This window comes from Trematosphaeria pertusa (genome assembly GCF_010094035.1).
Source record: "Trematosphaeria pertusa strain CBS 122368 unplaced genomic scaffold BU26scaffold_8, whole genome shotgun sequence".
Taxonomy (NCBI): domain Eukaryota; kingdom Fungi; phylum Ascomycota; class Dothideomycetes; order Pleosporales; family Trematosphaeriaceae; genus Trematosphaeria; species Trematosphaeria pertusa.
The window spans coordinates 1,261,111-1,287,505 of NW_022987219.1; the positions used below are offsets into that span (position 1 = coordinate 1,261,111).

General features: G+C 53.3%; 13 protein-coding genes across 13 annotated transcripts; 7 read left to right on the top strand and 6 right to left on the bottom strand.

Moving 5' to 3' along the window:
- Positions 1-99: 99 nt before the first annotated feature.
- BU26DRAFT_330169 (uncharacterized protein) lies at positions 100-2,461 on the bottom strand. Its single transcript, XM_033822175.1, has 3 exons — positions 2,334-2,461; positions 1,608-2,283; positions 100-1,558 (listed from the first exon to the last, which is right to left on the bottom strand). Exons 1-3 carry the CDS (start codon positions 2,405-2,407, stop codon positions 200-202), a joined length of 2,109 nt encoding a protein of 702 aa, XP_033683264.1. The 5' UTR covers positions 2,408-2,461; the 3' UTR covers positions 100-199.
- Positions 2,462-2,576: 115 nt separating this feature from the next.
- BU26DRAFT_330232 (uncharacterized protein) lies at positions 2,577-3,344 on the top strand. The gene is made up of 3 exons (XM_033822178.1): positions 2,577-2,655; positions 2,711-3,010; positions 3,071-3,344. Exons 1-3 carry the CDS (start codon positions 2,651-2,653, stop codon positions 3,189-3,191), a joined length of 426 nt encoding a protein of 141 aa, XP_033683265.1. The 5' UTR covers positions 2,577-2,650; the 3' UTR covers positions 3,192-3,344.
- A 165-nt stretch (positions 3,345-3,509) lies between these two features.
- Positions 3,510-5,063, bottom strand: BU26DRAFT_565666 (uncharacterized protein; the record flags this gene model as incomplete). Its single annotated transcript, XM_033833419.1, has 1 exon — positions 3,510-5,063. One exon carries the CDS (start codon positions 5,061-5,063, stop codon positions 3,510-3,512), a length of 1,554 nt encoding a protein of 517 aa, XP_033683266.1.
- Positions 5,064-5,648: 585 nt separating this feature from the next.
- On the bottom strand, positions 5,649-6,271 carry BU26DRAFT_330227 (uncharacterized protein). Its single transcript, XM_033822177.1, has 3 exons — positions 6,183-6,271; positions 5,733-6,126; positions 5,649-5,685 (listed from the first exon to the last, which is right to left on the bottom strand). The coding sequence occupies exon 2, from the start codon at positions 6,010-6,012 to the stop codon at positions 5,743-5,745; it is 270 nt and encodes an 89-aa protein (XP_033683267.1). The 5' UTR covers positions 6,013-6,126; positions 6,183-6,271; the 3' UTR covers positions 5,649-5,685; positions 5,733-5,742.
- Positions 6,272-7,518: 1,247 nt separating this feature from the next.
- Positions 7,519-9,198, top strand: BU26DRAFT_519987 (uncharacterized protein). The gene has a single exon (XM_033829196.1). The coding sequence runs from the start codon at positions 7,537-7,539 to the stop codon at positions 8,842-8,844; it is 1,308 nt and encodes a 435-aa protein (XP_033683268.1). The 5' UTR covers positions 7,519-7,536; the 3' UTR covers positions 8,845-9,198.
- A 479-nt stretch (positions 9,199-9,677) lies between these two features.
- BU26DRAFT_428873 (glycoside hydrolase family 16 protein) lies at positions 9,678-10,736 on the top strand (the record flags this gene model as incomplete). Its single annotated transcript, XM_033823806.1, has 2 exons — positions 9,678-9,768; positions 9,817-10,736. The coding sequence occupies 2 exons, from the start codon at positions 9,678-9,680 to the stop codon at positions 10,734-10,736; spliced, it is 1,011 nt and encodes a 336-aa protein (XP_033683269.1).
- A 528-nt stretch (positions 10,737-11,264) lies between these two features.
- On the top strand, positions 11,265-12,248 carry BU26DRAFT_565669 (uncharacterized protein; the record flags this gene model as incomplete). The annotated part of the gene is made up of 2 exons (XM_033833420.1): positions 11,265-11,904; positions 11,965-12,248. 2 exons carry the CDS (start codon positions 11,265-11,267, stop codon positions 12,246-12,248), a joined length of 924 nt encoding a protein of 307 aa, XP_033683270.1.
- Positions 12,249-12,499: 251 nt separating this feature from the next.
- BU26DRAFT_519989 (uncharacterized protein) lies at positions 12,500-16,686 on the top strand. The gene has a single exon (XM_033829197.1). It carries the CDS (start codon positions 12,695-12,697, stop codon positions 16,376-16,378), a length of 3,684 nt encoding a protein of 1,227 aa, XP_033683271.1. The 5' UTR covers positions 12,500-12,694; the 3' UTR covers positions 16,379-16,686.
- Positions 16,687-17,140: 454 nt separating this feature from the next.
- On the top strand, positions 17,141-18,312 carry BU26DRAFT_551609 (uncharacterized protein; the record flags this gene model as incomplete). The annotated part of the gene is made up of 2 exons (XM_033832110.1): positions 17,141-17,218; positions 17,518-18,312. The coding sequence occupies 2 exons, from the start codon at positions 17,141-17,143 to the stop codon at positions 18,310-18,312; spliced, it is 873 nt and encodes a 290-aa protein (XP_033683272.1).
- A 546-nt stretch (positions 18,313-18,858) lies between these two features.
- Positions 18,859-20,549, top strand: BU26DRAFT_505996 (uncharacterized protein; the record flags this gene model as incomplete). Its single annotated transcript, XM_033826881.1, has 2 exons — positions 18,859-19,172; positions 19,226-20,549. The coding sequence occupies 2 exons, from the start codon at positions 18,859-18,861 to the stop codon at positions 20,547-20,549; spliced, it is 1,638 nt and encodes a 545-aa protein (XP_033683273.1).
- Positions 20,550-20,829: 280 nt separating this feature from the next.
- Positions 20,830-21,702, bottom strand: BU26DRAFT_330403 (uncharacterized protein). Its single transcript, XM_033822179.1, has 2 exons — positions 21,373-21,702; positions 20,830-21,319 (listed from the first exon to the last, which is right to left on the bottom strand). Exons 1-2 carry the CDS (start codon positions 21,556-21,558, stop codon positions 20,864-20,866), a joined length of 642 nt encoding a protein of 213 aa, XP_033683274.1. The 5' UTR covers positions 21,559-21,702; the 3' UTR covers positions 20,830-20,863.
- Positions 21,703-22,083: 381 nt separating this feature from the next.
- On the bottom strand, positions 22,084-22,894 carry BU26DRAFT_519991 (uncharacterized protein). The gene is made up of 2 exons (XM_033829198.1): positions 22,330-22,894; positions 22,084-22,267 (listed from the first exon to the last, which is right to left on the bottom strand). Exons 1-2 carry the CDS (start codon positions 22,613-22,615, stop codon positions 22,134-22,136), a joined length of 420 nt encoding a protein of 139 aa, XP_033683275.1. The 5' UTR covers positions 22,616-22,894; the 3' UTR covers positions 22,084-22,133.
- Positions 22,895-24,481: 1,587 nt separating this feature from the next.
- Positions 24,482-26,158, bottom strand: BU26DRAFT_383234 (alpha/beta-hydrolase; the record flags this gene model as incomplete). Its single annotated transcript, XM_033822597.1, has 1 exon — positions 24,482-26,158. A coding segment is annotated over one exon (1,677 nt), but the record flags the coding sequence as incomplete, so codon positions are not given.
- Positions 26,159-26,395: the final 237 nt, after the last annotated feature.

Genomic DNA, 26,395 nt, shown 5'->3' on the forward strand with positions numbered 1-26,395 from the left:
TATGTTGTTTGTCTGAGATTTTGAGCGTTTGCCCGAAATCTCGGTAAGATGCAGCGCGTTTGCTTTCCGCTCGCAACTGCAGCCCGGGCAAGGATCAGGCTTGAGGAGAGGTAGCGAGTGCGCAACAAATCAACAGGTAGCCATCAGAGAGCGTAGTCTAGCCCGAGTGGATGTCGCCCAAGTAGAAATATCCTGAAGCCTACAACTTGCTCTCACGAGGCGCTCCCTCAGTTGGCAAAGCTCCACTCATCATCTTGAGCCCGTCGCTTTCGCTTTCCCTCCCAAACAGGACCTGCTCTCTGCCGCCTCTCGTGCCCCACCAGGCAACGGCTGATGCGCTGCGTTCAGGATCCATTTCGCCGCTAACAAGCACTTCCCAATATCTTGCTTTGACGGCTTCCCGCATGATATCATCATCAATTTGATTGAGTAGTTCCGCGCATAGCGGCATCCACTCTTCCAAGAGTAGAATTGGCAGGAATGGTAACGCATCGATTAGGGTCAAAGCTAGGACAGCTTGTTCAGAGAGCGGTGGCGGTGGGGCGTCGGACCCTTGCAGCGCTAACGTCGTTTCATCAGGAGGTAGAGGTTGGGTAGGTGCATTGAACGCCCGGTGGAATACCAACTCCATTAACGTCGCCGGAAGGTCTGGGTGGGATGCCGAGAGTGTTGACGAAGGTGCGGTAACCCGCATCAGGGTCTTGAATGCGAGTCGGAATTGCCGTGGTGATAGGTTATGAGGGAAGACGCTGAACAGTGCGTCGATGTAAAATGGGAGATGTTTCGCAGTGATCTCCGCCGATTGCGATGCGGAGAGCACGGCTAGCATCACACTATGTGCGGCCTCAAAGATGGGAAGCATGTTGTGATTTCCACCAGCGGCGAGATACGGAACAGCAGATGCCACGAGGAGATCCTCATTCGTCGCAGGCGATAGCACCAACGTAAAGTGCTCGGCAGTGTTGAGGAAGTAGAGATCCAGTATGCGATCGAGCGGATGTCGTGGTATCTGGCCGAGTTGTTGTGGTGCGATAGATTTGAGGAATTTATCAGCATGCATAGGGTATGCGGAGAGGATATCGATGGCCGTGAGGTAGACAAATGTATGCTGGGAGAAGGAAGCTGGTCCAAGTCGTGATGTGATAAAGTACAGGTGGCGGAGCGTGTTGAGCGCTTGTGATGCCAGGACCGGTGCTACGGCATCTCCGGCGAGGACTTTATCGCCGAGAGTCCGACTAAATACCCCTGTTATAACGATGGTCGTAGCGAACAAGGCAGTCTTCAAGAGCTTCCAAAGTAGAGGAAGCGTCCTGTTAAGTGCGTCCTCTTCGAGATAGACGGATTCTTCGGCCGGGTCGATTTCGGAGAACTTAATCTGCCTCCATTGAGTAGTGAGAGCTCTTGCAAAGCTTGCGAGGTCGTCCATCATGGTCTGGATCAACCAGGGGTCCCTCACGTTTTCGACTGAATGCGCGATAAACCTCGACAATGGCCCCATTGAGGAAACCAGTGGTCTCGCCATGATGGCTTCAACCTGCCGATACGAACTTGATCGGGCCTGGATGATGTTAGTGAGACCCACAGAATAGAGCTGCGAGACAACTCACATCCCAATCGAGCTTCTTTGCCTTGACTTTAATATCTAGATCCAAGCCGCCCAGAAAGTAGGCCGACTGGAATCCCTCGTTCGAGAAATACGTTGTGCCAATCAGCACCGGCAACAGCAGGTCGTAATCAATCTGTGCCCTCTCCGCACCCGTAAGGCCGCCAAAAGCGTGGTTGAGCACAAGCGTAATCGTCTGTCCTCCCAGACCGTCTGCTTCGGATCGCTCTCGGACTTGGACGAGGGCCAGGTTTGCCGCCTTGACCAGCGCAGCTTCCACTCTCTTCCTCATGCTAGACGCCCAATACAAGTCCATTCCTTGCTCTTCAAGACTGGCGACGCCGATCAACAGCCCGCCCAGCACCACTAGATGCTTCCATCGCTGGCTTCGGTCGTCTGCTCCAGCCACTACTGCGCGTATCCAATCGTCCAGCGGGAGGCCACCACCTGTAGGCGTCTGACTGGGGAGTAGCTTCGGAGCTTTGTGATGACGGACGTCATTGTGGTAGTTTATTACCGTAGTGACGGCGGTGTGAAATACGGAGAGCAGGCGGAGGGGTGTTCGCACGCCGTCGGGACGGTCCCAGAGCGCTGGCGCAGTTAGGAGATGGGAGGTTAGGAGGCTGAGGTTGTGAGGATTTCCGAGAGTCGTGAGAAGGGACGAAGCGGTTCCAAGGATCCTGGCGCGCTGTTAGCTTGCTGAGTGTTGCATGTTGGACTCGATGCGCACCGCGGCGTGTCTTGCTGATCTGTGTACGTCTGCAGAGAGCGCAAGAGAGTCGACAGAAGGCGATCAGCCGGCATTGTGGCAGATTGGCGTGCTATCCAGTCATTTGATGGTCCTCATCGAGGTCTGAATGCTCGAGCGATGGCTGGTGTTGACCTTCGCGTGATGCTGAACCGAGGCTGTCGGAAAAAGCTCGGGACTCGCTCAGCCCTACGAACATGCACGTTCCGCACGCTCGCTCCCAGGCGTCACATCCCACAGCGCATCCCACGACATATTGTTGAAGACGCAGCTGTCGGCGTAGAAATCATGCTGCCAAAATGAGGTACGCCCTCCATCTTCTTCACCCCCTTCGCCTATCCTCCGTTAACAATGGCCAGCTTCATCCAGCGCGTCGACAGCGCCGCCCCTCTGGGCTACACTACCCCCGACTTCCCCTCCCTCTACTGGCCGCTCCCTATTAGCGCCTCCAAACCCTACTACCTCTACCACCCCGGCGACATCTGGCGCTTCACCACGATATGGACGCTGATCTGCATCGGCGCCGTGCACATGGTCGTCGCGGCTTGGGCGTGCATCGTGCAGCGGCGCAATTGGAAGATCATGTGGATGACACCACTTGTGTATGCCATCATTGCAGGCATAGAGGCATTTATTGCGGGGAGCATTGTGGGTGGGCTGTAAGTCCGAGGCCCCTGGAAGAAACGAGTCCAGAGGAAGAGGAGACTAACGAGAAGCAGGTTGGGCGGTGTGTATCAGGCGGGTTATTTCAAGATGTCGACGTGGATACCCTTTGTGTGGGCATTGGTCAATGCCATGGTACTCATTCTGTCGTCTTTCGCCATACATGGCGGTCTATAACATGCTTCAATATCCTCGAGTTCTAGGGAATGCCAGCTTTCCCGATCGGTCGATCCAACGTTTCCGTGAATCACATCCAGCGCCAGTCACATGAAAATGGAGTGCTCAAAGGGGCTGTTTGAACCCTAGGTCATGAGAACAGTTCAAAGTATCCTCCTAGAACAACGCTAGGACGGTAGGCAAGCTCAGAAACTATTGGACTCCACGCATGGAGCTCCGATATACCCTACCGTCTACATCTCTCCATGCGATCCGAGGCCGGAAGGATTCGGCTGATTGGCTATCAGTATCGTTCCCCGCAGCCCTCCACGCGCATTTCTACAAATGACCCAGAGCCTGAGCGTCATCCAAGAGCTTGTCCAGGCCATCTGAAGAACTGTCTCCTGCTACCGCTCCAACACTATGGCCCCAGCTAAGATCAATACCTTCCGGCTCTAGAGGAGGAACTGGTTCATGCCCTGGGCTTAGCCCTTCCTCCGCGAACTCGTCCCCTCTTCTCACTTCCCAAATATCGAAGCAAACATACCGTCTTTTCTCCTCGCTCATGTCCCAAACCTCGCAGTCGGCCGAGTGATTACCCCCATAGCACTCTGGCGAAAACCTCGGCACATGGTATAACTCACCAATCCGCACTATCTCTTCCATGGCGGCTCTTTCCCTCTCCACAATCCTCTCTGTGTCGTCCTTTCGTGTGTACCAGCCCAAGTCCATAATTCTTTTCTCTTCCTGTACCTCTTCTCCCTGCTGCGCTTGGTGCACCTCAGTCTCTTCGAATACCACGTAAAGTACGTTATACGGGTCCCAGATCCTTTCTGCGTTTCCTCTCGGTATTGGACGGACAAACACACTGTCCAGATATTGCCTGCTGGAGATGGAATAGGAGTCCACGCCATCTTCGTGTGAGTAGACTGGATGGGCGCCACTACCTTCGCCCAAGCGGCTGGACCCAATTTCCGTGGCCCTGGTGGTGCAGAAGCGGTTTGCAGAGCGGGTGTCGGGATAGAAAACGCATGCACAGGTCTGTGGGAGGAGTGGGGCCGAGGAGTATGTTGCGAGGACGACGTAGACGGTCGATGGAATGGTGCTTGGCGGTTTGAGACCGCTAGTGTGGCATGTGTGACGAGCGGGGGTACGAGACCGATCATCCTCTAGCAAGTTGGAGTCTTGTGTTGCTGCGGAATCTGAATCGCTTTCCTCGACCCCGCCATCGGAGTCCGCCATCTGCTCATCGTCACTTCCGGAAAGGTACGCGTGTGGATCCTCTCCGTCCGCGAACGGGTCTATGATGCCACCACCCACCTCCACAACATCGAAATGAGCCAGTTGCCTTGGACCCGTTTTCCAAACTACGCATCCACGACGCCCAAGTCCATGCGTATCCAGATTCGCGCAATGATATTCTCCCTCGTTCTTCATCGCCTCGTAGTACTCTAGGCCCTCCGACTCCATGTCCTTCCGCGCGCTCGCGTAGTCCGAATAGCAGCCGAGGACATGGCACTCGTTCTCTCTTCCAGTATCATATCTCGTTTGTTTAAGCGTCAGCACCACATATCCTTCTCCTTGCTCTCCTACAGGCGCTTCGACCTCACCACTGTGGCCATGATGTGGCATTTTGACTACGGATACGCGGATATAGCCGTTTGGCCACGAGATGATCCAGTGGGTTAAGCCATCGAGATCGTAAGAGTTGTGCGTCAAGCTACTAGCACGAAATCTACCACTTCTAGTGATCTGGTGGACGGTTTCGGTGCAGAGGGCGTTCGCTTCGGAGAGGGTCGAGCAGCGGCGTGAACAGTCGATCTCTGGGTGGTAGTGGCAGCGCGGGTTGGGAAGTGTGAGGAGTAGCAGGTACTTCGGCCCGTTTGGGGACATCGTATCTCCAATGAGGATGTGTGTCTGGAGACTCTAAGGGAAAGTCGGGGTTTTTGGGCAAGCTGGCGGAAGGTTTTGAAGGAGCAGGTATGTGAATGTCTCGCGTGCTTGACGGGCAGTCTGATTCACAGCGTGCGCTTCGCGTTATTTGCTTCGGACTCTAGTCTCAACGTGCGAAGCGCACGTGGCGGATTCCGTTAGCATGTGTCTTAGAAGCATGAGAGGCGAGGCAACGCTGTTACTCTGTTTTCTCCAGTGGAGACATTCAGTATGATCTAAAGGTGGGGATTTTTGATCAAGTTTCCTTGCTCATGCTAACGTTTTCATTCTTAAGGTACCATCACGCCGCAGCAGGACCCGCACCACTCCCCGGTCTTTCAATCCCGACCGACGCACTCCAAGTCCACGAAACACAATGCGAAATCCAACACTTACCAAAGACGCGCCGTACCCCCACTCAGTCCCCACGAGCAATCCGCAACCTGCAATTCCTCCTCGTCCACCTCTTTCTCGATCCCGCCGATGAAGCCTTTGACTGAGAGACGTACCTGGAGCGGCTGCCCTTCTAGCTGGCCCGCTTCCTCTTTGTGGGCTTGCTCATTGCGCTGGCGATTCTCTGGGTCTTCAGCGCCGTTAGCTAGCCGTCATGTTCTACGAGATTGCGAGTACCTTGGTCGAGCTACTGGATAATAGTTTCAGTGGCCGATGATGTTTGCTGACTGGGGAAGGCCAGGAGAGGAGCTGCAGAGGCTAACATTGATGGGCGACGGCGATGTCTCGTTGGACATGCGCTTTGGTCAAGCAGGCTTTTGGTCCTACGACGAGATCCAAACATGTGTCTAATGGGGTGCGCCACGCAACGTGATCCGCGCATAAGAAGTTCGGCGCAGCTTTTTGTTCGTCCTGGGACAGGGCGTAGCCATGAATCTGTGAGTCGGTAGATTTTCATTCCCCGACATCCTACTTCTTTGCATCCCTCTCGAATCCTAATTCCGCTCCACACAGCTTGTTTCCTATCGATTTGGTTTTCGGCTCTATCCTACATACGGCACATCCTTGAGACCTGTTTGTGTTCAGCCATACGGCAAGTAAGCGTTCTAGTCGGGACGAGTATCATACATCTTACAGACTGTCCTTTCGGTACTAGCGTTTCTTCTGAGTTTCTCACGGGCATCGAAGTTCGCTCGGTGGGCTTGTGGTTCTAGAAGCGTTCTCGCATGACGAGCATGTTGACCCAGTTTTTGGTCTCTTGGTTTGTATGGTCTGGTCTGAGGGTTAATTTTGGCCACTACTTCATTACCACTAGCTTTCTCGGTAAAGACGTTTGTTCTGGTGGCCAATCTTTGCGGTCATTGCTTAACGTTCTCGAAGTTTCTCGTCTGCACATGTCTCACAAATAAGTGGGAAGACATTATTTCTTTTCCCGCGAACTGCTCCCTCGTCGATGTATCTCTTTAGCCCATATGACCAGATTTCGTATGCCTCCTGGTCCGCACCACAGCCTGCTTGTTCGAGAGTTGTCTTTTGTATTGCTTCTTCTGGGCTTGGAGCATAATCCTTCCCCTGGCTGGAGAAGCATCACCTGCTGCTCGTTGCCTTCGGTCCAGTCCACACCTCGACGTATCTTGCGATTGTAACGGGAACGAACTAGATCTTGTCGCCAGTGGCGGACATGAAGCCTTGGATGCGGACGTTTTTCAGCTTGCAGGGGAAAACCGGGACATATCAGTGTGGCGAAGCGACTTTGGTCCCACTGCCATGAGGCTCTGCTCGTTGGGTCTTTGCTACCCCATACTTTGAGTGTGGATAGAGAGTTTGGGTGGATACTGCCTGGTGGATATGATGGCTTTTTGAGGAGGAGGAACATGTTATACGAAGAAACAACGCCTTAGTCCTCAGGCATCCATACGAGCATCGTGAATTTTAGCGGTGGACTTTTCAGGAGAAAGAGAACTTGGTATTTGACCTCTTTTAACGCGAGAGATGGCAATCTAGTGATGGAGGTTGTACGCTTGCGAAGACATATTTTAAGGGTTGAGCTTTCGGACCAACGCTCCGCTATGGAAGCGGTCGGCCACGCTTTAGAGAACCCCGCCGTGACCGTTCTCTGCCCAGCTACTTGTCCATCGAGAGATTGGAAGAGAGGTGGAGAGATGAAATCTTGGGTAAGTCGAGGGTTTATAAACGGCTTTTGGGGAACAGGGTGCAGACGGAGCGGCATTAGCGCCTATCAGATGCTATTTCCCCGCTTTGAGGATACTCACCACACCTCCTCGACTCCTAACTACTGTATACGATGTTTCGAGATCGCATTTAGCCGTCTACCACATTTTGTAGAAGGATTCCCCTGTCCCCTTAAGCGATGCGGCTGCGCCAACCGCTAAAAGCGCCACCAATTTCTCGTTCACCGGAAGGGAAAACATGATAAGATGGAAAGGGGACCAACGCCGATGGGAGTAGTTCAGGTGTCGCCATGCCGCAATTAACCTTTCTACGGCGTGTATTTTCGCGTCGCACCTATCTCTACTTCCTCAGCATTTCCACTTTCCTCTGCTGCGCCGTCTTCTCTTTCCTCGCTTACATCGTTCTCTTCCACCATGTGCTCCCGATGCGTCGCGCCTACTGGCTCGAAACCGACTACCAACGCGCAATGCGAGACGCCAACCAGCAAGAAAAGGTCGCCTCGCGCCTCGCAGTTGGGAGCAGACCGCGGCGAAGAATCCAGCCTCTCATTCACGATGTCCCCCCCTTACATGCCTGGAATGCCGGCCACACGAGGGTATACAGCGAATGGCTGGGCCTGAACCGTGACGGTACGGGATCTTTTGTACGGAAGGGCCCGGAATACTGGATATATCTTGGGGGAACGGCTAGGGAGAAGTCGCGCGAGGAAGAGCAGGATCCGACGGTTTTCACCCACCGGTACAGGAAGCCAACCTGTGCCGATCCACCGTATATATGCGACATGTACAATACGGCTTTTAATCGCATCTCGGAACGCTGGCACAATGCATTCGGATACCAGACCATGGCATTCGGAACCACAAAACCGCTTCTCAGATATGCGGACTGCGATATTTCGCCACAGTTCTGCAGCTCGCGACACTGGGGCCTCGGCTCTACACCTGTGCTCTTGGTCCATCTTAAAGTCAGCGACCCGTGCGATTTCAGCATGAATATGAGGGGCCGATGCACGGGCACCTGGCGCTTCATTGCGCTGCCGATGCTGAAAGCGCCCTGGACGCGACAAATCCGGATCTCCTTGGACAAGGGAGGCAGCACGGTTGTACCTGCATTTCCAAATGCCGAAGAGCAGATGTGGTCGCTCATGGCGCAATCCGGTGCGCTAGATGGCTTGCAATACATGAAACATAGTAATGACAGTTTCAGCCGAAACAGCATTGTTACCGTTGAGCCTGTCGAAAACGATAAGCCGCGAGTTTCTACACCCTTCGGGCTCGTCAGCTGGGCGGTTTTCCGCGATTTCGTGGATAATCCGCTCAAATATCCAGAATGGCTGAAAGAAGCGGTGATTAAATGCTACGTTGAGAGATGGGCGGACATTTTTACGAGGTGGTGGGATGGGGTGGAGGATGTGGTGCGACCCAGATCGTGCGAAGGGGTTGAGGAGGAGAGGGCGAGGGCGAAGGACGCGAGAGAAGCGTTCATCCAGTCTGAAATGAGGAGACGGGATCAGCTGGAGGCTCGTATGAAAGCTAGAGACCGGGCCGTAGCGGATGATGGAAGTATGGGGAGAAGAGGGGCTGAGTTTTTGAAGTAGAGCCGTGCCGCATGTTAAAAAAAGCGTCTACAGTTGCCTCTCTGTACCGCAAACATGCCTACGCTACTTCTCGCCGAGTACTCAAGGGTCGACGAGTCTTCCTCCGGAATTACCTCCATACGCGTCTCCTCGCTCTCCCGGTAGAGGTCACTAGTCTCGTCCTCTCATTTAGCTTCCATGGGAATTGCATCTGAAATCTCGCCAGCGGGAAAGTGTATTGTGGATCACTCGCTCGTGGATAGCACAGCCTGATGTCCTTCACTTCGCTTCGCTTTATCTCTTGTCCTTTAACATTAAAGCATAAGTTTCAGACAGGCTCTCCTATCGGTGATAATCAGAAATGATCGTTCTTGAGGTTTGCGAAGCTGAGCAGGACGGTCTGTGACAACCTGAGTGGGGCAAGCGTCGTCAGCCCTGAGCCAACGCGCACGGGCCGACCCCTATCGCCACCCAACCTCACCTACTTCCATCCCTTCGAGCATACACTTCACGACGTAGAACTCCCTTCAAAAGGGCACGTTTGAATAGACAAACACGCTCCGCTGAGTGCCATATCGCTATGTGGCCTTGCCTTCTGATTGCGCTGTGTCCAGCAGCATGGAGCATTTCCGTCCCCGAGGGGCTGGGGTTGCGTAAGTAGAGCAACGCGTTCAGTAAAACTGGAGCTCCCTGAGCGCGGAACTATCCTCGATGCAGCATTGTTCGATTGTGGTCTTTCGTTCGTTGCTATTTCTGTTAACTTTTCAAAACTATCGAGTTAGCTTGCGGCGATATTTTCCTTCTTCTTCCTCTTCGTCCCTTCTCTTGTTGCTCGATCGATTTAATCCCTAATCATGATCTCAAATAATTTGGCCAGAGTGCTCTTGCTCTTCGGAGCCTACGCAGCCGCTCAAACATCTACCTCGTGTAATCCCACCGAGAAAAGTATGTTCGTTCCCCTCAACATCCACGATTTGGGTTGACACCTGACAGCATGCGCCGATGATACGGCATTGTCCTCTAGTACCTACACTCATGACTTCACACAAGGCGAAGATAGCGACAACTGGAACGTCACCGCGGGCAGCATCACCTATGGTAGCAACGGGGCTGAGTTTACGATCACGGAGTCCGGCGACGCCCCCACTATTCAGACCAATTGGTACATCTTCTTCGGCCAGGTATCAGTCCTAATGCGCGCCGCTCCGGGAACTGGCATCGTCAGTTGCGCGATCTTGGAATCGGACGACCTAGACGAGATCGACTGGGAGTGGCTCGGGGGGAGCGCAGACGAAGTGCAGACCAACTATTTCGGCAAAGGCAATACGACCAGTTACGACAGGGCCCAGATGTCGTCCATTTCCGATACCCAGAGTACGACGCACAATTATACCGTGGTGTGGACGAAGAACGCCACAACATGGTATATCGACGGCACCGCCATTCGCACCTTGAATTACGACGACGCTCTTGGCGGGAAGAATTACCCCCAAACGCCGATGAACATCCGCATAGGTATCTGGGCCGGTGGTGACTCCAGCAACGACGAAGGTACAATCGAGTGGGCTAGAGGAGAAACCGACTATAGCGACGGACCGTTTACGATGTATCTCGAGAAGGTCGAAGTTGTTAACTACAACCCTGGCAGCAGCTATAGTTATGGCGACCAGACCGGCGATTGGGAGAGTATTGTCATCAACGACGGAGAAGGAACCACAGCGTCGCCATCGGCAAGTGCAGAGGATGGCAGCAGTTCTGCGACAAAGGCGTCAGCAACTTCGACGGGGATGTGGTGGACGGCGAGCGCGTCCGTGCAGATGGCGCAGGCTGAGTCTAGTGAAGGCCGGAGGATTGAGAATCCGGGATGGCAGCATGTTGTGTTAGGAACGTGGATCATGTGGATGGTGTTGTAGGGACGTCGGTGCTGGGCTGCGCGAACTCCTCATCCTATATTTCGTTTTCCCGTTTGATCGACGACCAGGTCCCTCCTTCCCTTTCCGGACGCAATCCCATACAAGCACCATCTCCATGTCAATATCGATGCTATCTATCTTCAAGGGATCGCAACTGCATCGGAATTTTTCTTTCCACCCACATCACCTTCCGCACCCATGTTGGACAGGCCTTTGGTGTCTGGGATGCGCAGCATAACTTCGTAGCCTTCATCGCAAAGGTCGAAATTTCTCCGTCAGAAACATAATTGCCAAGGCGCGTTGCCGGTATTGGTGCTGCTCCAAGAAACACCATCATCAGTTCGAAACGATCGTAGGAACAATTTCTCGTGAGCCGGACAACCTGCAATGAACATGCTCCCGTACAAGTAGTCCATCGCGTCCGCATCGATGGGCCTCTCGCGGTCGGCGACTTGTTCAGAAAAGACCTTTGCCCATCTTGTTTCCGTCCTGTACTATCTTGCGGTGCTGCTGCTTCGTCCATTCGAAATGAAGCACGCCGTCATCTTCCCCGCGCTCTTTGCTTCGGCCTTTGCTGCGAGTATTCCTGCTCAAGTCTACGAGCACATCCACGGGCGTGCCGCCGCGCTAGCTCCTGTGTGCAATTTCGATGCGCGCTCTTTGGGCGATGCAAACACCGTCGTTCATGTCGAGAAGCGCGACTTGAAGCAGACCACTTGGAACCCGCCATCCAACCTCGTGACTCCACTCAAGCAAGTGTGGGACCATGAGATGTCGACCTACTCCAATCCTCTTGGGTTCATGAACTTCGGGTACGACCAAGTTATGGCCGGCCAAGGCAAGATCAACTATTGCGTGCGCTGGGACTCATCCGAGTCGGTGACGGCGGAGCAGCGTACGCAGGTCGAAACGGCCATTCGACGGCAGTTCAACAAGTGGATCGCTGTTCTCGCCGGGTTCGAGAAATTTCCGTACAACACTGTCGATGTCAATGTCGTGGGATGGGCGGTGAGAGATGCCTCGCTTCTGAGGGGAGACACCTCGGGGATCCAGGTCTATACTGACAGGGACTCGGGCGGCGTCCCTCAGTGCAGCGAGGCCTGCGGCCGCTTCTTCCATCAGAACAACGACTATAGCAGGTGCGCTGCCGGACAGGCTCGTCATTACGGTACTTCTTCATCTCTCCAAACTTCAACCTTGCTTCCCCACATGTTAACTCCTGACACAGACCAATCGCTCTGGCTCACGGCTGGTTTCCAGGGCGGTGCCGGGGGCGACTGGGGACAGCGCGTCGGCTCCGAGTACTTCATGCAGAACGTCAACGCCGATAATATCCACATCGTGCTGCACGAACTCGGACATACTTTCGCGCTCGACGACTTCTATGACTGGACTCCGACGGGGGTCACGAACTTCATTATGCGGGCTGGGAGCGCAATGGAGATTACGGAGTTCGATGCCTGGATGTCGAGGGACTGGTGGAGGAACTTGAAAAGTCGGTACGGTCTGTAGGAGGCTTGTTCGGCGACGTGGCGCTCGAGAAGAGCTGGGCCAATTAAAGGATGGCCTGGAGGGATTCGAGGGGCGATGGATAGTCATAGAACCTGGAATAACTCTACCTTAAAAATTAATTATTACGGTGTAATTTACCTATGGTAGCTATTCCAAGGTTGAGCTTCCAGGGCTGCCCAGGTGTGGCTATGCGCGTCTTACCATGCGGGCCGACCTCAACCCCGCAGTCTTGCGATAGATCCAACATTGGCCATACCTCCGGTCAACTAACTCGACTCTCTGAGGACACCCAACGATACAGAATTGGCCACCTCACAGCCCTGTGGCCTTACCGGGTCGGCCTCTCTTGCTAGCGTCCCAAGGTCACCAACAGTGTTCGTCCACTTCTCAAGGTATAAGCATATTTTGCTGGAGCCTTTCCGCTGCATCTCAGCCTTACCGCAGCCATGTCTCGAAACAGGGAAACAACGCGTACCGCCATCGGACCAGCGGCAGCACTTGGAAGACTATACGATGCGAAAAACGACACCGTATTGTCGCGGACGATTTTCACCGCCGAGATTCCGGAGGAAGCCATTGAGTCGACCGACGTTCGATGCAGCAATTACGAGCTTTGCATGACCGACACGCTCGAGGAAAAGTTCTCCAAGCTCAGCATTACAGCAGATCTCAGTGCCAGCATCCTGGGTGGGCTTTCGACAGTCAGCGGGAGCGCTAAGTATCTGTCACAGAATAAAACCAGTGCCCTTGTTCAACAAGCATCTATCGTCTGCAACATCACGACCGTGGACGAGAATCTCCGGATTGCCAATAGCAAACTATGGCCGGTACTGGACCTGGACGCGTTGAAGCATGAAAAGGCGACCCACGTTGTTGTTGGTATCCGATGGGGCGCCAGAAGCGTTGTGACAGTGAAGAGCTCCAAGGCATCTACTGATGAGCTTCTCAATTTTGGTGGGTCGCTCGGAGTGGGTAGAGGCCATGGCGGAAAGCCTTTGAAGTCCAGTGGGAAGGAAGTCGATTCGACTAGCCAGCCGGGATCGGAAGGTGAGGGACCCGAGAAACGAGAAGAGAAGTCTGAAACCCCTTCTTTTAGGGGAAGGCTTGGCCCCCTAACGACATTGATCAAATCCATTGGCGGCGCCCATGCAGGTGGAGGCTTTGAGTCCGACAACACACTGAAGGAAGTCGCATCCTCGTTCGAGTTCAAGGTCAGTGCAGACGTTGTCATGGACGGAACCGTGCCCGCGACGTATGAAGATGTCTGCAAATTCATTAAGAGCACGCCCGAAGCCATGCAGAAGGCCAACAAGGGGAAGGGAGTACCCCTCTCTTACCAGATCGTTCCGATTGCCGAGATAGCGAGGGCGCTTGGGCCTTCGGTACCCCGCGAAAACGTCGTACGTGACCTTGATGAAGACTGTCTCTTAAACTGGATTGACTACTTCGACCGAGCCTCCGCTGCCGTGCAGCGACTCAACGACTACTACGACTTGGTGTCCCAACACAAGCACTGCGTACCGGCCGAACACATAACCAGGGCAAAGAGCTCTGCAGACGAAGCGAGAAGACAAGGGATAATCTCAGAGGATAAATTCGGTAATGTCCTCTACGCCGTTAGGTCGGGAGAATATAACATGCAAGCTTTACGGGAGTTGCTTGCGGTTCGGGAAACCCAGGCAACAGCACCTGAAGCTGCTCTCACGATCACTTCGGAGTACTTGGACAAGATAAAGTTGGCAAAACAGTTGGAACTGGTTGGAGCGATGTACATGGGAGACAACACAAGCGACCTGCAGAGCCTCTACGTCAGCGCCGATTCCAAGGATCTGTACGTGTTGTATTACAACGAGACTACCAGGTCTATGCCGGAGTTTCTCTCAACATACGAGAGACTGATGGACCTGTTGAAGAACAATAATGATTCTTATTGGGTCGTTGTCGTCGACTGTGACGTTGGAAGCCAAAGGCCGCTGGTCAAGGCGTTCATTGAGCAGGTGCGTGGGGGCAAAGTTGTTGTCGATGATGTTGTCCAGGAGTACCTGGAGCTCGCAGATAAGAACCTTATGCGCTGCATGGACCAGAGCAATTTGGAACACCCCATGATCTTCAACCCTCCTGCTGGACGCCGCATCGTTCGGATCAAGTGCCCAGGCAGACATTGCTCTGCGAACAATGTCCTGGAATGGACCTGTCCCAATTGCAGAGAGCGGGTTTGCTTCGGATTCACAGATGACTACTATTATTGCGATTGTGGGCGATACACGGTTCCCAATGCAAGGTTCAAGTGCATGAGCAACAAGCACGGGACATTGTATGAGCAGCACGAGGATGTCGAAGCCGTGCGTATCGTGCTGAAGACTCTGGATCCATTTGAGGAATACAACATCCTGATCCTGGGCGAAACTGGGGTAGGAAAATCGACGTTCATCAACGCCTTTGTCAACTACATGAAATTTGGATCCCTGGATGACGCACTCGCCGATGAGGGCCCGCTTCAGTTCGCAATTCCAAGCGAATTCTCCTTCGACGAGCGCCGCAATGAACGAGACGAAACATTCCATGTCACCGTGGGGCGTGCAAGTGAGTTTGAACAGTTCTCACGAAAGGGACAGTCTGCTACACAAAAGTCTGTCACCTATCGATTTGAGCTTGATGGGAAGCGGTTCAGCCTCATCGACACGCCTGGTATAGGAGACACACGGGGTGTCGCTCAAGACCATGAAAACATGAAGGATATCCTCAACACTCTCGAGTCTGTCGACAAAATCCACACTGTACTCCTGCTGCTCAAACCGAACAGTTCACGTCTTGGACCTGTCTTCAACTTCTGTGTGACTGAGCTGCTGTCACACCTGCATAAGGACACGTCCAAAAACATAGTGTTTGGATGCACGAATGCCCGTAACACCAATTTCAGCTTCGGAGACACGCGGACACCGCTTGAGACCCTTTTGAGGGATAAGGCTACCGGTATTAGCCTTGGATACCATAACAGCTTCTTCTTTGATTCAGAGGCTTTTCGCTACCTAGCTGCAAAGAAATTGCGGAACAGAAGTATCGCATCGAAAGCGACGTTCGAAGACAGCTGGATCCAGTCAGCCGGGGAGGCCCGCCGGCTTATACGTACGACGATGAAATTGCCCATGCATCGCGTTCAAGAGACATTAGCGCTGTACAGAACGCGCAATATGATCGCCGGCATGACGAAGCCCATGGTAGCAATAGTAACAGCCATCAAAGCCACGAAGGCTAAGCACGCAGAGGCGCAGAAAAAGCTCAGCGAACTTCAAGCCGAGGGCTGCAAATTGGAAGAACGCTTGGAGATCGGCTACATTGTCCCTGCCCCCCGTAAATTGAAAAAACCCCGGACGGTGTGTTCCGATCCATCTTGCGGCAAACCGGTCTTGGTAGACGATATCAGCATCAGACAATATACCAAGATTTGCCACGAGGGATGCTACATCGAAATAGCGGAAGAGACGCTGGGCTTTCCGGAACTTGCGAAGTGCGATGCATTCGGCAACAAGGGGCAAAATTGCTCAGTCTGTGGCCATGCTTGGTTCGTGCATCTGCACGTCACTTACCGAGTTGATTATGAGTCACAGCCGAATCCCGCTGTTTATAAGGCAATTCGGGACAATGTCAACGGCTTGGTCTCTCTAGAGGATACACTTGCGGTGATTGAAAAAGAGAAGGAGCAGCTTGACAAAGCCAACCAGCTTGTGCAGGAGTCGCTTGCCATGTTCGGCATCTATCTGAAGCACAACGCTATGGTGGCTTTCAATGATGCGATCATCAAATATCTCGATTACCAGACCGAGGATGCTACGGCCCTGGGTAAGATCGATCAGGCGAAAGACTTCCGCGACCAGAAAGAAGTGTATCGGAAGCAGTTCAATGCAATCGAAGATGCCATTGGCCGCGCCGAAGACAAAATTCCCCAGAGGGAGGACCTAGTGGCTATTGTAAAAAGGCTGGAGGCCATTCCTGTGTACGGGGAACAATTGGTGCAGATGCAAGAAGGAGGCGCGGGTGTTCTGAATAGGACGGCTCCACCCAGTGTAAATTTGCAGCTCAGGAACGGGAATAAATGGAGCCTGAATTGGATGAAGCGGTTTTGGGGTTAGGGCGGGGGCAACGAGTGCGATGAGTTATTTCGGTACGAAGCTCTGGACTGGTAAGGCAGCGTCGGGCATGGGTGCAAAGAAACAAGTGATGCCATGTTCATGGACCTATGAGCCTGAGGAGCTTGATCCTAATGAAGATGAGCATACACGGATACGACACGCGGAGGGGACCAATGAAGTGCAAAGAGCCGGTGCACAGTCGGCAAAAGATGAGGTGGAGTGAAACAAGGTTGCGGGCTTCGCATATGTGCTTCTGGGCAGCAGCAGACAAATTGTTATTGTACCCCTCTTCGCCATCAATATACTTGTCTTGTTCGCTTGAATATTCATTTAAGGGATACATTGTCTGAGGAAAGCAAGCAAATGATGGTGTCCGCGAGGAACTCCTAAATGCTCAAGGTATGATCACGTCTCAATCAGGAGATGGGCAGGCTAACAAAACAAAGACACTGTCTCCACCCTCCAGGCGTCCAAAGCCCAGTGGGACCTTGGCCAAGGAGAACCAAGAACAAGCGGTTCTGTGCACAGCTGCAGAGGGATGACCTACTAGCTCCGGGTATCCAGTTAATAAGTTGGTCTTCCAGTCGTTCCTTACCGAGGGGTGATCACTCTCCAGTATGATGCAATGGAGTTTCCAGTTTGAAGGTGCACCCTGGTGTCTGTTCACTCGAAGGTGCCTCCATGGCTTCTCTAGAATGTCATCGGGGCTGCTTCGCCATGCGTATTTCGCAGCAAAGTATTAAGTAAAAAGCATAACCCAAAATGATTACCGCTTCCAGACACCTTGTTTACTCCAGCTTCAAACTCGACGCCACCTTGGGAAAGCACTGTTTGCTTAACGTATAGGTAAGTGCGCGTTGCCCAGGTGGCATTTGCTCCCTCGAGGTTACCTCTTCCGATAGCTGTCGCTCTTACTTCCTAACTGCAAGCTTGCCCGCAAGCTGCTCCCACATGGTGACTCCGCGGCAAACACGAAGCAAGAGCGAACTCTGAAATACGTCCCGAATTTTCTGTCATCTTATTTTCTCCGCCTTCAAACTGACATCACCGAAACTTCACCTCTCACCTATCGTCCCTATTAACCTTGAGCATCCTCACATTATTCATTGCATCTTAGCTATTTTCTGTATACGTCATAGCTCGATTCGTCTCCTTCTCACGGATTTCCCCGAAACCTCACACTCTTCCGTCCGAACAGCGTTCATCTGGCCGAGAACCGACGTCGCGACCTGGACAAGACCAAAACGATCCTCGCGACACCCGCAGTCAAAATGCTCGGCACACTCCTCGTAATCTGCGCGCTGCTCACTCCCAGCGCACTCACCTACCCCTATCTCAACGTCACCGCTGCCCCCGAGCAGCCACCATTTGCCCCCAACATCAGCACCACTTGCCGAATCTACTATCCCGAACTCCGCGTCATGAACTCGCAGTACCCCAGCTACGACGATTCTCCTCTGCACGGCGCGACAGACTTCTTCATGCTGCTTCGCCAACGCGCGGACACCTTCCAAATCGCCACACGGGTTCAATTCACCGGCATCTCACTCGGCCCGGACGCTTCCTGCAGCCTTGTGTTGCAGCTCGCCGCCCACGATCTCCAGAAAGTCCTCGGACCCAGTCCGGTATTCAACGTCTATCAGGTCGAGCGGGAGGCCGGCTCCGCAGCTATGTGGGATACGTACGAGGCGAGGAACTTCACGGAGACGCTACCGATGTTTGGGCAGGTAAATGGTACGGAGCCGGCGCGGTATATGCAGTGGAAGTACCATGGTGGACTGTATCAGATTGGGAACGCGAAGTGCAATGATACGTTGACGTTCCAGATGGGCATGGCGTTCGACGGGGGCGATCAGGTCAACTACTGGGACTTTACGAATGTGGCGCCACCTGAGACACCGGTTCAGGGGTTCAGACTTATGGCTGGCTGCTGAATGGCGGTGAGCGAGTCCGGATGATGAAGGCTCGGAGATGGGGAGTTTTATGAGGATTCTTACTTTAGGCACATGACTTCTTTTTACCCTTCCTGCTTGAGTGCCTAGCGAGCTCCCTTTACCATTTGCCTCTTGAGTTTTGCGCAATAATTGCAAGCGCTTTCAGTGCTTATGCAATAAGTGATTAGGATGATCGACATCTGTCCAGGAACACAGAAGACATCACGTGACTTTGCTTGTGCCGCTCAACCTTGGGAAGAGGCCACAACCCAAGGCGACAATTTTCCTTGCATAGTCTGTGCATCTTCTTAGGATCTTAGAGGATCTAGCGGCTGCCTTCAACGTCAATATTCAGTGCTACCAGCGATTCCAGCCGGATTTCGTGAGGGCCGGATCCGGCATAGTGCAAGGCGGCAGCTAAACCGCCCTTGGACCGCTCCCTTTGTCTCGTCTCATGTGATGGATTGCAACGCTCCTTTGAAATCTGCATCAATACCCCCCTTTCCTTCTTCCTTTTCTCACTGATGCCCCCATTTCAAATGCACTATGCGCTTCACGCAGGCTAGCCTTGCTCTGGGCTTCCTCTTCTCGTCCTCTTTCGCGTACACGCAAGGTCCGGCTGGCATTACCTCCGATCCATTCTTATGCACCGCATGTGCACCTATCGAGCGACTGCGTGCGCCTGTTTTTGGCATGGAAATCTCTCCAGACTACATAACGGTCGCGGTGAAGCATGCGAATGGGACAAATGCCCGGCTGGCGAAGTTCGAGCCGGGATATGCGTTCTACGAGCTCCTGATGACCGCGATGGAGGCGCGAGAAGTGCAGACCTGCGCGGGTCTGTCGTTGGACAGCCCGGGGTATTTTAGGCGCCGAAACCTGCATGGGATCTTCGAGTGCTGACAGCTTTCAGGTTGGAAGGGCAGTTGGCCTTTAAGCATGCGATCGTGGTAGTCGCCGACGAGCTCCACCGCGTTATACAACGTCTCCGTCAACTCTACCCCGAAGTAGAGTTTAAACATGGCGGCATCGCTGTTCCAGACTACATCTACACGAGTCCACTCCACCACATGATCTTCAAATGGTCCCTGCGGGCCCCCGGTCTCCCCGACGCGGAGAACGAGGGACTAGTCAAACTATATCCCGCCGATGCTGCCGCGATAGCTGCGGCAGCTCCGAAAGTCTTGGAGAGTATGGACATACAGGATTACAACTTCGACGCGCTTGTTGTGTCGAATGTGAGCTCATACCTGTCAGCCTCCTGGTACCAGTTCAGCTTCACTCAGAAGACGATCGGGCAAATGGCCGAGCCCAAGGTCGAGTACTTTCATGCCCGCGAATCTAAGCGAGAGCCTGTAATGGAGGTCGCCCAAAAGTTCGTTATTGCTGATCTGTCGAGTGTGGGTGCCTTCGTCCGCGAGAGGGAGGCCATGTACGAGCAGCGCAGAGGCTACGGAAAGCGGCTAATGAGCGGTAATTCGAAGCTCATATTACGACTTAGCAGCAGCTCTGATGATGACGTTCACGAATTCGGGAGAGGGATGCACGAATTCTTGGAGAAGTCGCGGTTCGATCCGGCCAGTCTCATGACCACTGTGTACCGCGAGGAGGGCGAGGATTGGATGTGGGCACCCGCACTCTGGCTCGCTGGCCACATGAAGGACTTCGTGGACTCTGGCATCCCGCTAGGCTGCTACTACAAACACCCTGTGTGCAAAGAGCTGAAAGAGTGCGTGCGGAGGGAGGCGCTGGGTGAGCTGATCATTTGCGAAGACGTCGTCATACCGGAAGAGACTATGCGCGAAAGGATCGAGAAAGGCGGGAAAGGGGGGTGGTGGGACATTTACATGGACTTTATCTTCCCTTGGGCCGAAGAACTGCTCAACGAGGCAGAAGCAAGACTGTGGTTGCTGTACTGTCGACCCTCCACGGCTACGCTCGCCCCACCATCCAAATCGAAATCTCTCTGCGAACACGCGATAGTTCCCATCTCCGACACGGACTTTGGCATTCTGACCGACTACCTGCACATTACTAATAGAGTGGTTACAGCCGTCGCGGAGTACTGGCTTGGTGGAAGTACGAGTCTGGCCATGCTGGGTGTTCCTGTATCCTGGATTGGGACGGAGGATTCGCTGAAGATCTTGTTCTGGGCTGTCAGCAGAGTTATTGGGCTGGACAATTTTAAGAAGCTGACTAAGTTCGTTGAGGACGAAGAGGACCTAGAGATAGTTTGAGATGCGAGTCTTGGGGAGGCCGAGGTGGGCATGCAGCAACGTTGATAGTGAGAGTCAGCGAGCGACACGATCAGACTTTTAAGGTCCACATAAGAGCAGGAGAAAAAAGATCTTTTACGACTTACAGGAGAGCGAAAAGTATTCACTTTTCTCCTCGGATCGGGAAATATATACTTCCCTTGCGAAAAATGTCAAACAGCGAATCCCCCACGAGTCCCTGATTGCGGTAAGTATAAACTTACCTAGCAGCAAGAAGCATATGACTTTTCTGGAGACCGGCAGGTATGCACCTGTCTAGGAGAGATATACATCTCTCAGGTTCCTAGCCTCGCGTTCCTGCCCACGTTGTACGCGTGAGCGTACGCCATCATCCTAGCGGCTAGTACCGCGACGCCCGCCTCGGACTTAGCCTTCTTGAGCTCCTCCTCCTTGTTCTTGAGTTCGGTCTGGAGCCGTCGGATCTCTTCTTGCGCTTCGTCTGGACCTTGTCTGACGGAATCCCTTGCTGGAGGCTGGGCTGGAAACCCCAATTGCATCTGGCCTGGATTTCCGTAAGCGACTGGAGCATTCAACTGGCCATACCCTCGGGATGCCTGGGCTGGGTCCTGGAGCACGACTGGTGTGGCTTGAGAAGGCGAGCCTTGAGGAGCTTGTGGGACTGGATTGTCATGTTTGGGATTCACGAACCCTTGCTGGATGAGGTCGGTAGCGAACTGGAGGCCGAACACGATCTCGAGGTTGACTCGCGGATGGCCGTTCCACGCAGACCACTACAATTGCGTTAGACAATATGCGAGAATGAAATCAACTACCGTGGACGTACTCTCACGTCGTCCTTGAAGAACTGGATGAACCCCAACATGGCCAAATTAAGTGGAGTAACTTCACTCTCGCCAATCTGCTGGCGACTGGATGCAGCGGCCGTCCTGTCAAGGAGAAACTGCCCTAGCTGGATGCATCCGGCCCGTTCCTCCTCAAACATCAAGTCGATGCGTTCTTGAGTTGTCATCTGGACACGCGTTAACCAGATGCCGAACGTTGTGTGAGTCCACTATTCACCTTAAGAGCTGGAGAAATGCTAGAGAAGAGGTGTATTTAGAGCTTGAAGTGGTGAGGTGATATAGTGTTATTGTGACGGTGCAGGAAGCCAAGAGAAGTTTTGGCTTTCTCAGTGTGCTCGCGCTAAGCTCGCACGTGACGTGTCCGTTGCCAGGCCTACTGCACAGATTGGGAAGGAGCGACCCTTCAACCTTCACACAGACGAGATTATAGACGTGAAGGCTAACCTCGAGAACTCCGACACTCATGCAGCATCTTGCGGCTTGCAAGTGGAAGCAGGATTGTTGGCATTTCCATAGACCCGCGTCAAGGCACCTTCACAGCTTGTGTATCTCGTGCGTAGTTGGTCGCACTTCGATACCCGCCGCACACTTCTCAACATCTTATAGTCAAGCAGAGAACCTCCAAGAAGGTCGAAGAGAAGATTACAAATTACTCTACTCCATTCCAATGATTCCTACTTTCCTCTTGACCATGCGAAGGACTCTCTTCTTGCTCGCTCAAGACCACCACAAAGAACCCCGACTACGCCGGATAAGCCTTCACGGTCCCGCTCCCCCAGCACGCCCGCTGCGTAGCACAGGTGACATCCAAAGTCCCAGCTCCAACCAAATCCTTTACCCCGTCACTGAACTGCACCTTCTGGCTCACTTGAATATCTGCCCTCTCATCAGTATACCGTCCTATCCACTCCTCGCCCATCTTGATCAATTACACTTACCGGCGTCCCCCTCCAATGTCCACTTGAAGTCCGCATTGTCGCACTCATTGATCTCTTCATTGCCTGGCCCGCCTTGCTGCTTGCATTCCGTGATAAGATGCAGGCTCTCTTCGCTGTTGGTGTAGACGGCGGTTACGTTGCGCCAGAAAGCGCTACTGGGGACGTTCATGTACGTCGTGCTGATGTCCCAGGAGCCATAGTTTCGTGGGGTTGCAGCGGGAAAAGGCTTAGGCAGGGACAGGACGGCCGGCGCGGTGAGGAGGAGGGCGGTGAGTGCGTTGCGCATGGTATTTGAGTAGAGGGTGATGGAAGGAAGAAGTTTGATTTGATTTGGGAGTGTCGAAGTTGTCGGGACTGTTTGCTGTACGCGCGGTAATGGTGATGATAATGGAGTTTCGTATGGGATATGAAACCCTTTATACATCTCCCGCCATCCATCTAAACTCGCCATCATCCAAATCAGAATACCTCGAACCCCAAAGTGCTCAGTCCCTAGTGCAACTCTAGCAACCTAGACGAGCAACATCAGCCCTGGATCGGACCTTCGCAGGATCCATCGCGGAGCCGCGCACGCAGTGCAGCAAGTCCAAAACAACCCCTACTCGACCTACTAATTCGTAGAAATCCAGTCGCTGGGCAAACGCACCGTCAGAAGACTAGACAAAGGAATATATTCGTATACTTATTTTAGTGGCGTTACGTGACGGCGCGGGAGCCGAGTCGTGAGGCGATATATTGGTTGGGGCTGTGCAGTTGGGATTAGTGCAGCGTGGATATCGAGATGTCACATGAGCGATCTGACGAACGCGGGAGCATCGCTAGATTACTGGAAGAGTGTAGGATGAAACACGCGTATTCTGAGAAACTGAATTGAGGTGTTTTGGGACGTGCTTTTTCTTTGGTGTATATGCCACTGCATGAGTAGCTGACTGGCAGCTAGAGCCTGCTGTTCACTTACCGCGATGCTAGATAGCTGCCAACGTATCTTCAATCCGTAACATGTTCAACACTCTTTGAGCAGGTCTAGTTTCCGTTACATTCTATCTTCATCAGTGCGTTCGCACTCAAGTTGTTGCTTACTCCGGATAGACAGCTCTCACGGCTCCAACTAGCTTCAGTGAATGGTTGTCCATAATGAATAGCCTCGAGTGCTTCAACTCACAGTCTACTGTATCAACTCCTGCTTTATTTCTGCTTCCCCGTCGCGAACGCGATGCGAACCTATGTGGCACCTACTTACCTATCCAGATGTAGCACACTTCGTACGGGTTCGGACACTAGAAGCTGGAGACTTGGATTCCCAAGCAAATATCAGCAGAATGCCTTTTGAAAGGGTATCCCGAAGTGCTTCAAGGTATGTTGCCAGCTCCAGCTCTTATTCCTGTAGCGAGCGATGTTGTCTGCAAACTTTAAGTTTGCAAGATACAAAGAGTTTCGGGGCTGGATACCAAGTACAGAAAAAGTCCACAAGCTTGATAACCTGGAGGCACTGGACCTTGAGTGTAGCCGTAGCCTTGATATAATAGAGCTGGAGGCTGGAAGTTGTACCCGTGGGATGGGTAGTAACCTTGCTGCTGGTATGTGCTTGGATGCCCCGCACCGTAATAGCCCAGGTTCTGGAATGGGCCTGGGATTGTCGGGACATAACTGGAGCCAGGGCACGCTGCAGGTGGCAAAGGGCCCGTTGGTTGTCTTGAACTTGCTTGCTGAGGCCCGTAATCTGGGAAACCCGGGTATCTGGAGGCATCTGGAGGGGACTGGGAGTCTTGAGAGGGATTCATTCTTGTCAAAGCAAAGATTGAGCTCGGGAAGTATTGCTAAAGAGTTAGGTGAAGGAATAGGTAGTGTTGATGCAGAAATGAGGGGAAGGCGACAGCAAATTTACCTCTGTTGTGGTCGCGCAAAGCTCGCACGTGACGCGCTGCCGGGCCTCCTCCACAGGTCAGGAAGAAGCGATGCTAGGGAACCGTCACACCTTGACACCTTGGGCGCTGATAAAGAAGACCACGCGTTCGATAAGACAACATAGGATGATATAGCATAACTGAAGAAGAAATAGAAAAGAAAAACATAAACCATATTCCGGGTATCAATACTCTCTCCAGGCCATCATCTCTCCACCATCTTCCAACCCTGCTCAATACGCACTTGCGGTAACCGCCCGTGTAGCAATCCTCTCTACCCTCGTCCTATACATCCTCATCTGATGCTTCAACGGATCCCCATACACCACATTCCTCAGCTCGTCATCATCTACCGTCACGGCCTCGACATCGTCCTCAGTCCCGCCAATCCGCTGCCTCAGCACAACGAGCCTGCCAGCAGGGCTCAGTGTACAGGGCACTATGGGCCAGGGTGGCGCGGACGACGCCGTAGTCGAGGAGGAAGTTGTTTGTAGCGAGGTCTTCGAGGGCTTGGAGAATTTCCACTGCTTGCCGGGTTTAGGAGGCGGGGAGGTCGACGTCGTTTGTAGTGTAGTCTGCGAGGCGGACGAGAGATTTAGCTTCGAGAAGCTGGTGAGACTCCCTACGCAAGATGTTTGATTCGGTGAGGGGGCTGCAGTTGTGTACAGCTTCAGCAGGCTTCTCACGACTGTTTTATCTGCCCGCGGCACCGGATCCCCCTCGTTGATAAAGCTGTAAAACAGGCTCTTCCGATGCTGTTTATCGGCCGACTTCTTGAGCGGGAGGAGACTGACGGGCGGGGCGCCGAAGGTGACGCAGTGCACGCGCTTGAAGAAGCCGGTGAGATAGTTCAGCTCGGATTCGATACGCGTGTTCATCATATGTGCGTAGAGAAGAGCGGCAACAGCGCCACCCGCGGAATGTCCGGTTATGAGCAGGCTGCAGTTTGAGCGTGCGGGATTCTCCTGCAGGAGCACGCGCAGACGATCCGCAACGGGCTTGACCATCTTCCGCGCGACATAGAGAAATCCCGCGTGGCAGAGGTTGCCTTCGTCGTCAAGGAAGCCTTCGGGGCTAGTGGGTTCGGACTTGTAATTCACCGCCCAGTCCATAAAAGTCTGACTACCCCTTATCGCAAAGACGACCGTATTCATATCGTCAATAGGCAGGCTCTTCAGCGCCATAGCTTTCGTGCCCGAGCGCCAGTCCGCCGGAATGTGTGTTTCTGTTTCGCCAGGCGTTTTGGGATCGGGAGGCGTGTACACGCGCTCGGAGTAGGTGGCTGCCAGGCAGAGGAGCGGGTAGGTGGGCATGTAGACTTTGAAGGGTGGGAGGTGAGGAGGGAGCCGCGAGTTGGAGTAGAGCCAAACTTTGGAGAAGAAGTTGGAGCCTTTGGTGGTGGTTGAGCCTGAGCTAGAGTATACTGCTGCAGATCGATCGGCTGGCGCGTCTGGTGGGAGAGTCGATGAGGATGGGTAGGGCTGTTGCTCGTATACCATGAGGTCCTGCTCTTTTCCGCTGAAGTGTCCGCCATCAATGCTAGTGATGACTGCGTCCAATTTCGTACTAATTAGATCGCAGAGCGCTGCGCCTTGATTCAATGCTTGGGTGCTCTTTTTGCTGATGAGAGCTGTTGGCCTATCAATGCAGTTCGTCGTCAGCACAGTCACGCTTTTGTTTGCTCCAGATGTGACTTGTGCCGAGAGGTCATGATAGGACTTCGAGGCTAACCTTTCAGCTCTATTCCACTGCGATTTGATAATATTTTCCTTCCCCTTCTGCGGTGGCGACGGCGCCAAGCTGAGCGCAGAGTTGCCGACGTACGGCTGCATAGGCTGCATAGGAGGCGATCCGTACGGATGTCCATACTGGTGAGGAATCTGAGGAACCTGAGGGACAGCTCCATACACTGGGTGATATTGCGGGCCAGGTGCATAGCCTGGGTGGAGCAAAGGCGGGCTTCCGGAAAATTGCGGAGGTGGACTCATCGAGTATTCATGTTGGTACGGTGCAGGTTTCGGCGGTATCGGCGGTTGATATGTCTGCTGTTGTACGTGGACGGAGGATGAAGAGGCGGGTATGTACTGTGGCACTGAAGACGCTTGGGCAGCCTTGGACGCCGCATGCTTCCGCCGCCTCCGGTCTTGGTCGTGGAAGATGAT